We start from the raw sequence: 10,539 nt of genomic DNA, 5'->3' as shown, positions 1-10,539 counted from the left end.
AAAAAAAAAAAAGAAATAGGAGAACCAGGGCGGCCAGGTGGCGCAGTGAGTAAGAGCACCGGCCCCAGAGTCGGGAGACCTGGGATCGGCTCTGGCCTCAGATACTCAGCACCCACACAAAAATAACTGGCCGCATAACCCTGAGCAAGTTACTGAACCCCGATTGCTTTAAAAAAAAAGAGAAAGAAAGAAATAGGAGAACCAGGAGAGTATCACAGAACCAACGGTGGAGATTTTTGTAAGCAAAGGCTGTAGTCATCCACGCCAGATGGGTCTGGTCTCAGAAAAAACCACTGACTTTAATGATTAGGAGACAACTATTGAATCTAAAGTAGTCATGTATTACGTACTAGGGATATAGGAGAGGTTACAGAGTGAGTGGTGAATATAGACTTTTTCAGGAAGTGTACAAGTGAGAAGGAAAGAGATAAATCATCACCCCTGGCAGTGGGAGGGTAGCACATTTGAGGAAACCTTCCCCCTTCCCTAACTCTAACCGCACTTCTAATGATGAGATGTAAACATGTTTGTATGTTAAAGGGAAGTAGCTAGTGAAGAGGCTAAGAGACATAATTAAGGGATAATTAATGGAACTTAGTTCCATGATTAATGATCTCAAGGGAATGGAGAACATAAAAAAGATGACATGAATTCAAAATGAAGGGAAGGACACAACTCAATCAGAAGGGAAAGAGGTAGGGATTTAAAAAAAACAAAAGCAGTTTATAAGTGGGAAGGAGAATATATGAGGATTGGCTAGAATGGCTTTTACAAGGGTAGGATAGTGTATCCTATTCTGTTTCTGATATCCTTCCATTTTGGCATTAGATTCACGTTGGGCCAGTGTCATCAAGGAATAGTTAATAATAACTCCTACATTGTTTTCTGTCTTATACTTAATGGTTCAGACAATCAAATAATAATATTTTTCAACTGATGCATTGCCTTGCTTCCACTAAAGTTCTACTTTTGGCCTTATTATGGCATAGAGATTACCCAGGGTTCTTGAAATCTCTTCTCAATGGAGTGTAAACTCTGTCTGGTCCATCAGGTTGGACAGACTCTGGGTCTGTCATCCAAGACCAGCCCAGCTATCTTTGAAGAGGTTCTGCTTTAGATGGTTGGCCAGAGCCAGGATGAAAACATTTGGCCACAGCACCTCAATAAGACTCTCTGTTCAATCTTAGAAGGGTTGCATGTTCCTTCAGTGGGGGAGCTCCCACAGTCTGTACCAGTGATCATGTAAGACTGAAGTACCTTACCTTGTATTGGCATTCACTAACTTAACCTGTCATTTTTTGGCCCTTTTTACACAGCCTGGCAAAAACTTTTATGCCTTATCAAGCTGGATTACCATCTGTTTTAAATGGCTCACATATTTGTTGAATCTGGGAAACTTTACCCATTCCTGAGGACAAAAGCCTTTACTACACAAAACTGCAGAAAAATCCTGCTTTCAGTGAGCTCACTTATACTCATCTAGCCAATGCTTATAGGCCATAATTGCTGTGATCAACCATGCTAGGCACTGAACCTGTGGTCTTGTTGGCATATTCCACTTATTTGCTTTTCTGCCCAACAGCTGCACCATGAGAATCGGAAGGGGAATTCACCCTGAAGGCGTGCCTGGCTGGTGCCAGGCCTTTTCACTGGATGGTGGGAGTGGCGTTCGAGCCCTGAAAGTGATCCAACCAGGAAACCGGCCTGGCCTGATTTATAACATCGGTATGTGACCTCTGGTTCAGTTTCTAAGACAGACCCTGACCATGGCACTGCAGCCATAACCTGCCACAGGGCAGTGATGGCCCTTAGGTTGCCTCTCTCTGAATACAAGAAGTGACATAATACAATTAGAAAAATCTACCCAAAGCTTTCCCTCGAGGACTGTCTGTTTAGTTTCATATTCACCAGTGACCAGGAAAAGTATCATTTTGACTCAAAACCTTATTTTTTAGAGAATAATTAGGAACACTTGGAAAGGCTTTCCATCATTTTCCCCAAATTCATTAAGCTTTGCAAACTCTAGGAATGTGGATAGCGTTTTTCTCCAGGAAACTGCAGCAGAGAGTTTCAGTGACTTGCCTGGCACTGAAGGTCAAGTCTGGGGTCAGAAGCAGGATTAGAACTCAGACTCCTGAACCTGAAGAGAATGTAGGAAAATTGGAGTTGGTGAATATACTAAATCATAGCCCCAAACTATTGAATAGTTGTATTCCCACAGTGACCAGGAGCATTTTTGTAGGGATTAAGATAAATTTGACTTGTCTGCCTTTTTTCAAAAACAGTAATAATGATAATAACAATCATGATGTGTCTAATTTATAATGGCATAAGATCTCCCCCAGAAAGGATGCAGGCTTCTTGAAGGCAGGGACTGGTCTTTGTCCTTGTATCCATAGCATACAGGGCAGTACTGGGCACATAGTAGGAGCTTACTAAGTAGCTGTTCATTTGAACTGAACACCTGCACAGTCAGGTACCACCATGTGCACATTCAAGGTGCCATTATGGCATTGTTTATACAGAATTCTCTGATAGTCTTGGAGCAGCCTTCTAGGTTATATTCTGGCTTTTACAGGTGCTCAGGACTACCTTGGTTGGTACATGAGCTTTCATTGTTTGTCCACCCCTTAAATGTGAGTTGCTATTTAAACCTTGTTGACACTAAGACTGTCAAAGAAGAAGAGTAGTTTCTCTTACTTCATGTCAAATTTGGCTTTTTCCCTGGTAGCTTGTACTTACTTGATGTGGTTCCCAAAGCAAGCCAGAACGGGTTGAATCTTACTGGGTTTGAAGCTGCTGAGAGAACTAATGGGGAAAAATACAACAAACTCTTTTCCAACAAACTGGTGTCTCTACAAAGTGACTGATGTAAGTGAAATGCAGAGCTCCTACAGAGTCCTTTGTATGAGAACTGTCACTGGAGGATGCAGCCTGTTGTATTAGAGGAATACTGACCTACATGGCCCTTGGAAAAGAGGGGATGAACTTACCCTGTAGTGAGGGACGTGAATTCATTTTTAAAATATATTTTTGTGCATTTTGTTAAATATTTCCCAATTGCATGTAAAAAGAATTTTTAACAATCATTTTTTAAAAATTTTGAGTTGCAAGTTCTCTCCTTTCTCCTTCCCTCTCTCTACTCCTTTAGAAGGCAAACAGTTTGATATCAATTATATATGTGAATTCATGTAAGATGTTTTTCCATATTAGCCATGTTGTAAAAGAGAACACAGGAAAAAAAAACTAAGAAAAATAAAGTTTTAAAAAAGTATGCTTCAGTCTGCACTCAGAGTTCATCAGTTCTCTCCCTGAAGATGAATAGCATTTTTCATCATGGGTCTTTTAGAATGGTCTTGCATCATTGTCTTGATCAGTATAGATGAGTGTTTTCCTAGTTGATTGTTGTACAATATTCTTGTAATGTGTACTGTGATCTCCAGGTTCTGCTCACTTCACTCTGAATCAGTTATGTAAATCTTCCCAGGTTTTTTTTGAAGCATTCTCCTCATCATTTCTTATAGCAGTCATTCTATCATAATCATACTACAGCTTATTCAGCCATTCCTCAGTTGATGGCCATCGAGAGGCATGAATTAATTTGCATGGGAGATAGTGGATTCTCTTCCTTGTACTCTTTGAAGAGCAGTGTAGATAACTCTCTATGGCATATTTTAGGCACAGCCCGCCTGGGAAGGAAGGGATGGCCATTTTGACTTCTCAGGTTTTAGGATTATCTCCATTTGGCTTTTATCAGCTAGCAGATGTGTAGAAAGTTTACCAGAAGTAATCTCTTCCACCCATGGGAGACATTCTCCTTAGCAAGTCCCCCCACTCCCAAGTGTCTTTGTACTGTGTTGTATTCATTCATTCAACAAGCATTTATTAAGTTCCTCCTATAGCCAAGCACTATACTAGATGAGAGACACAAAAACAAAAAACAAAACACTGTCTGCCCTCAAAGAGCTTTCACTTTCTGTTGGGGCTAAGCAGGGAGGAACATACACACACACACACACACACACACACACACACACGGACATTTAATTACAAATTCTATACATAGTGTCTGCCCTCAAAGAGCTTTCATTTTCTGTTGGAGCTGAGCAGGGAGGAACATATATATAGACATTTAATTACAAATTCTATACAGAGTAGATACTGAATGTCTTCTGAAAGGAGAACAGTAGCCACTGGGCAGCTAGAGAATGGCCTTCTATAGGAGGGGGCATCTGATCTGAGCTCTGAAGGAAGCCCAGGATACCTTGAGGTGAAAGCAAGGTGGGAAGACAGACACTCCAGGCTAGGGGCTTGGCCTGTGCAAAGTCAAGGAGACAGAACATGGGATGTTGTGTAGGGGAAGAATTAGAAGGTGCAGTATGTGGAGAGTGGTACCCACTAAGCCTGGGAAAACCAGCCAGGGACAGCTAGAGGAGGCAGACAGGAGGTGCATGAGCTTCTGGAGTGCACAGGTAGCTTGGTCCGACGTGTACCATAGGAATGTCAGTGTGGCAGCTGTGCAGAGAAGGAATCGTAAAGAAGAGAACCTGGAAGCAGGAGACCAGACAGCAGCACCTGGGCCAGACAGGCACATTGATGGAGTTCTGGCAGGGCGGTGGAGGCTTAGTTTCCTTTGATCCTTAATTGTGAAGCCAGACTCAGAGCATCAAATGATGCTTCTCATTGAGAAATTTAAACAATGAGCATGTCTAAGTACTAGGGATATAGAGATGATAGCTTCTGCCACATTACTATAGGCAAAGGAATGGGATGTGCCGTTTACTTGTGTAACGAAGTGAGTGGAGAGACCGCTTTACCTGTTTAGCAAACTGATTGACTTGGCATTTCTAAGTTCTTTGATGTTTTATGATTTACACAGCCTTCAGAATCGTCTAGACATTTGTTTAAGTTGATAGTTGGCAAGTTCCTGGGTCTGTTGCTTCAGGTCTCTAGGGAGCCCACTCAACTTCTCCGTATCTCCACATAGAGCTATAAAATAAGAATAATTTAAACGGTTCACAGGGAAACTGAAGTTCTATTGTTTTTTTAAACTTTTTTTTGGTTGTTTGAGCTCTTCAGATGAAAGATGTTTTATGGGTGACCAAGGATGAGGATGGTGGTTAAGTTTGTGAATATTTGGAGCATAAGCTTAGACACAGATAGGCAAGAGTAAGTTACGTAAAATTATAACAGTAGCCAACTTTTGCTGTGTAAAACTAAAATGTTTGTGGATGGATTTCTGTCCATTTTCAACTATTCTGTCGGGTTTTATTATAGTGTTTCTAAGGAAATCAGGCTAGGCAACATAGAGTGGCCAATAATGAATCAAGTAGTTATAGAAAAAAATGCTACTAAGAATAGAATAGGAAGCTGCACTCTGCTAATAAGATCATGCTTTCATTCCCAAATCTGTGCAGTTGAATATTGAATTAGGAGCTTAGTGAGTCAGTAAATATTTATGAAGCACCTACTCTGTGCTAGGGACAGTACTAAACACAGTAAACAAAGCCCCTGTCCTTAAGGAACTTACAATCTAATTGGGGAGATAACATGGCAGCAGTCATGTCCAGACAAGCCAGAGGCAGCATGCATAGGAAATAATCAACAGAGGGAAGACACTAGAATTAAGAGGGGTTGGGAAAAGCTTTCTGTAGAGGGTGGGATTTTAGCTGGGACCTGGAGGTAAACAGAGAAGCCAGGAGGTGGCCATGAGGAGGGAGAGCATTCCAGTCATGGAGGGACAGCCAGAGAAGGTGCCCAGAGATGAGAGATGACTGTCTTGTTTGGGTAAAAGCCAGGAGACCGTTGTCACTGGATCAAAAGTCTGTGGGGAGGAAGGTGCAAAAAGACTAGAAAGGTAGGAGGGAGAGAGGCTATGAAGGATTTTGAACACCAAACAAGATTTACATTTGATTCTGGAGATGATAGGGAGCCACCGAAGTTTATTGTATAGGGAGGTGACACGGCTGTACCTGTACTATGGGAATATCACTTTAGTGGCTGAATAGAGGATAGACTGGAGTGGAGAGAGATTTGAGGCAGGCAGACCCCCTAGCAGGCTATTTCAGTAATTGAGGCTTGAGGTACTGAGGGCCCACCCTAGGTGTGACACTGTGCTAGAAGAGACATGGAAGCATATTCAAGAGATGTTGCAAAGGTGAAATTGGCAACATGTTGGCTGGGAGCAGGGGGGGGGAGGGGAATGAGAGATATTGAAGAGTCAAGGAACTCCCCTACGCTGTGAACCTGGGGGATTGGGAGGGTAAGTTTAGAAGGGAAAAAGGTTTTGGGGGAAGATAATGAGTTCTGTTTTGAACATGTTGAATTTAAGATGTGTACTGGACATCCAGTTCAAGATATCTTATAGGCAGTTGGAGATGTGAGTCTGGAAGTCAACAGAGAGATTAGGGGAGGGTGAGTTAGATTTATAATTAAATCTATGAGGACTGATGAAATCACCATGTGAAATATAGTATAGAAAGAGAAGAGGGTCCAGGACAGAACTCTTTGAGACACCCAGTTTTGATCATGAAGGATGCTTGTATTTGTTTGGTTTTGGTCAAATACTTTTCCTTCTCTGGATCTACTGATAAGACTTGTTCTTATTTTTAGGTATTGATGTCAAAAAAGGCCGAGGTCGCTACATTGATACTTGCATGGTCAACTTTGCACCCCGTTATCTTCTAGATAATAAATCTTCTCATAAGTTAGCTTTTGCACAGAGAGAATTTGCCAAGGGACAGGTAAGAAATTTGCCCATGAAGAGTGGCTGGTAGTTAACTAATAATCTAATGGCTTTGGACAAACTGGCTGTTGTTTGAGAAGCAATCATCTGAAACCCAGTTTTCTGGGAATTTAGAGCCTATTATGAATGGAATGCCTATTTCTATCTGCTGTAGTCAAAGCAAGTAATAGAGGTGCCTTGTTCAAATACTTTAACTAACAGTCCATTCTAATAAATCATGATTGAATTTATTTTGGAACACCTAGAAAAAACCTGTGTCCAAAAAGTGTTCACGTTTAAGAATCGAGAACACTTGGGGACTCCATTTTGGGTGGAGGCAAGAGATCTAACAATTTGAAGTTGGAAAATGACTTGATTTGTTCTCTAGACTTTAATGGGCTGCTATCTCTTAGGGAACATCCAATCCTGAAGGTTACATCTCTACCCTCCCTGGTTCCAGTGTGGTTTTTCACTGGCCCCGAAATGACTACGACCAGCTCTTATGTGTACGGTTGATGGATGTCCCCAACTGTGTTTGGTCTGGAGGCTTTGAAGTCAATAAGAACAACTCATTCCATATCAACATGAGGTAAACATAGGGCATCCCTATTCCGAAAAGATATAGTTTCATTGGGAATGCAATAACAGAAACTTCCTATTCCCCTGCCTTCCCCTCCCTTGACTTGTTTGTTTAGTTTGGCCTTGATAGATGTCTTTGAGACCTTTAACCTGTATGTTATATATGTATTGGTGGAATGAGCTTAAAGGCAATGTTGATCTTCTTCACCTTAGTGAAAAAGCTGCTTGTATTCAGGGTGGACTGTTCTGACAGGCTACAAAGTCCAAGAGTATGAATTGTCAGAAGAGTGCTGAGCTCATGTGATGAACTAATGAGTGCCCGGAGCTCCGGACATCCTGCCCACCTTTAGATGAAGAGTTTGATTACCCATTTTTTATCTATTCTTACAAGTTTGTGCAAATTCCCCAGTGACTCAGTGCCATTCCCTTAAGACTGGCTCCTTATTCCCAGTCTAGGGAGCTTCAAGCCTGTAATAGTGAAAGTAAAAAATAAAAAGCCTCAGCCAATCCAGGGGATATTTTTACAGTCTCAGTATCACCCTACTTCTCCTGTTCCATGAAACATGATCCAAAGAATTTGGAATTCTATAAGAGTGCATCTACTTTGGAACCCTAAATTCATTTTTATGTATGTGCATTAATGGTCAGAGCTTCATTGTGTACATTCATGGGAAAGAGCAGTAATGTGGAAAAATTAAAGTGGGAGATAATTCAAAAATTGTTTACGTTTGACTTAGTTAGGAATGTATTATCATGGTGGGCAGGGCTGTGAATTTGGGTAATATCTTCCAGTTTGTGTTTTGCATCACCTTGTTGTGGGAGCTCCACAGAAGTCCATCTTCTTCTCCTGTAAAGCTCTCTCTTGACTGCATTTACATGACTGCAATACCCCCTTTATATCGAGACTTCCAAACCTGCATTTCTAGTTCCAGCCTCTCCTTTTTAAAAAAATAAATAAAATTCAATAGGAACACTTGGAATGCTTTTCATCCACATGTAATGTTCTATGTCTGCACTTCCTCATCTCTCCTATGAAGGGAGAGAAATATATTCTCTTATTTCTTTTTTGATGGCCAGTTTGGTATGACATGTTTCCTCAGGCCCAGATCCTTATCCCTAATTATCTACAGACACCTCAATTTGACTCTCGGACCATTATCTCAAACTCAACAGGTCTAAAATCAAATTAGTGATCTTTGGAATTAAATCAGCCCCTCCTTCTGACTTCATAATTTATGTGTGTGACACCACTGTTATCTTTGTCTCTTCCTTCTCCTTACATTTTATAGTCAATTGTATTGTAGTCAAAGAAAACCAATTCTTTCACCAAACATTAAGTGCCTATTGTGTACAAGCTGCCATGGTAGCTACTGGTGATGGTTGTCCCTGCCCTCAAGGCGCTTGCTCAAGTACTTTCCTGGAAGGTGGACTCTGACAATTTGTGGGGATTAGGAAATGTTTCTGTAGGTGGTGGCATTTTGAGATGAGCATTGGAGGAAACTTGGGATTCTGGGAGGGCAGAGTGGAGGAGGGTGGGCCTTCCAGGTGTGAAGTCACACTGAAGATGGGAGTGGGAGTGGTGGTCCAGAGAAAATTGGGGAGGCCAGTTTGGTTAGAACATAGAGTGCGAATCAGAGTAATGTTCAATGAGCCTGGAAAAGTTGGCCATCACCAAAGACTAGGAAACCAACCAGAAGGAGTTAGTAGTTTATCTTGGAGACCACGAAAGCACCTGGAGGAGCCTCTGGAACAGATGGACAGTGTAGTCAGACGTACTTTGAGAATATCCATTTGATAACTTTTGGGGAGGATGGATTAGAGTGGAGAGAGACAAGAAGCAGATCAGTTAGGCAGGTTACTGCAGTTACCTAAAAGAGGTAATGAAGGCTTGTACTAGGGTCATGGCCATGTGGAGGCATAGTGCATATAGCAATGACTCTGGAGTCAGGAGGACCTGAGTTCCAATTTTACCTCAGATACTTATTAGCTTTGTGACCCTGCACAAGTCCCTTCACTTCCATTTGCCTCAGTTTCTACAGCTGTAAAATGGGCATAATAATAGCACCTACTTCGAAGACTTGTAAGGATTCAATGAAATGATGTTTGTAAAAGCCCTTAGAGCCATGTCTGGCACAAAGTAGGTGCTATTTATGCCTAGTTACTTCCCTTACCTCCCTCCCCCATGTGAATGGAAAGAAGGTAACATGGCTGGAGATTGTGGAGGTAGAATTGACAAGACTGATTGATGGAGAGGAAAGAGATAAAGGTGAGTCTGAAGTTGCTGATAATGGGTGGGTAATGGTGCCCTTGACAGAAGTTAGGAAAGTCAGAAAGAAGGCAGGGTTTTTTTTTTTGAAAGATAATTGAATTCTCTTTTGGACACATCAAGTTCAAAATGTGTTTGGCACATCCAGTTGACCACATCCAATAGGCAGTTGATGATGGTGGGGCTGGAGTTAAGGAAAAAGAGTAAGTCCCCATATGGGGATGTGGGAGTCATTTAGATAGAGATAATAGTTGAACCACTGGGAACTGGTGAGATTGAGAGATAGACAGAGGTAGACTCAGGGAGAAAAAAGTATTTAAGTGTCTAGGAAGAGAGGGTGGTTAACAATAGAAAATGTTTTAAGAGGTCAGGAAGGCTGAGGAATGAGAAAAGGTCATTGGATTAATCAACTGAAATTATTGGTACTTTGGGAGAAAAGAATTTTGATTGAGTGATGAAGTTGGAATTCAGATTTATAACAGGTTCAAAAATGATTGGGAAATTAAATGCAGATAACTTTCTGGAAGCTTGGCTGTCAAGGGGAGGATGAACCAAAGAAGGATACTTTGAGGGATTGGTAGGACTAAGTCAGGTTTTTTAAGGATGCGGTAATCTGGCTCTGTAAGCATTAGGGAAGGAGTCAGCAAATAAGGAAAGATGGTATTTGGGTGCTAGGGAATGATTAAAGGGTCGGGCTCTCAAAGGAGATGGAAAGGAAGAAGACCAACGAACGGGGCGGGCACTTGGTCATGTCTGTTGAATAAAATGACAGTTTCATTCACCAAGTATATTCAGGCTGTTGACAAAGGAAGCATTAGTGTATTGGCTGAGAACAAGAAGCCAACTTGGAATAAAAAAGATGATTTTGGATATACCATATATAGGCAACTGAAAACTTAATTGTATAAATGTAGTTATTACCTCGCCAGTTCCCAGTGGTTCAATTATTATCTCTGTCTAAATGAATTTT

The 10,539-nt window shown here is 41.4% G+C and overlaps 1 protein-coding gene across 2 annotated transcripts in view; it reads left to right on the top strand.

The window, feature by feature from the left end:
* Positions 1–10,539, top strand: part of VPS13D (vacuolar protein sorting 13 homolog D) — a 361,069-nt gene that overhangs the window by 158,723 nt on the left and 191,807 nt on the right. For both annotated transcript variants that reach the window (XM_069078269.1, XM_069078268.1), the window contains 3 exons: positions 1,583–1,725; positions 6,613–6,743; positions 7,138–7,313. In XM_069078269.1, the coding sequence (XP_068934370.1) occupies positions 1,583–1,725; positions 6,613–6,743; positions 7,138–7,313 (450 nt within the window). The remainder of the gene's footprint in view (positions 1–1,582; positions 1,726–6,612; positions 6,744–7,137; positions 7,314–10,539) is intronic.

The sequence above is a fragment of the Petaurus breviceps genome, unplaced genomic scaffold (assembly GCF_028583685.1).
Source record: "Petaurus breviceps papuanus isolate PSGF00001 unplaced genomic scaffold, PetGlider_PUasm1.0 91041, whole genome shotgun sequence".
NCBI lineage: Eukaryota > Metazoa > Chordata > Mammalia > Diprotodontia > Petauridae > Petaurus > Petaurus breviceps.
The sequence above is the reverse complement of the archived record's forward strand: the minus strand, read 5'-3'. Positions and strand labels throughout refer to the sequence as shown.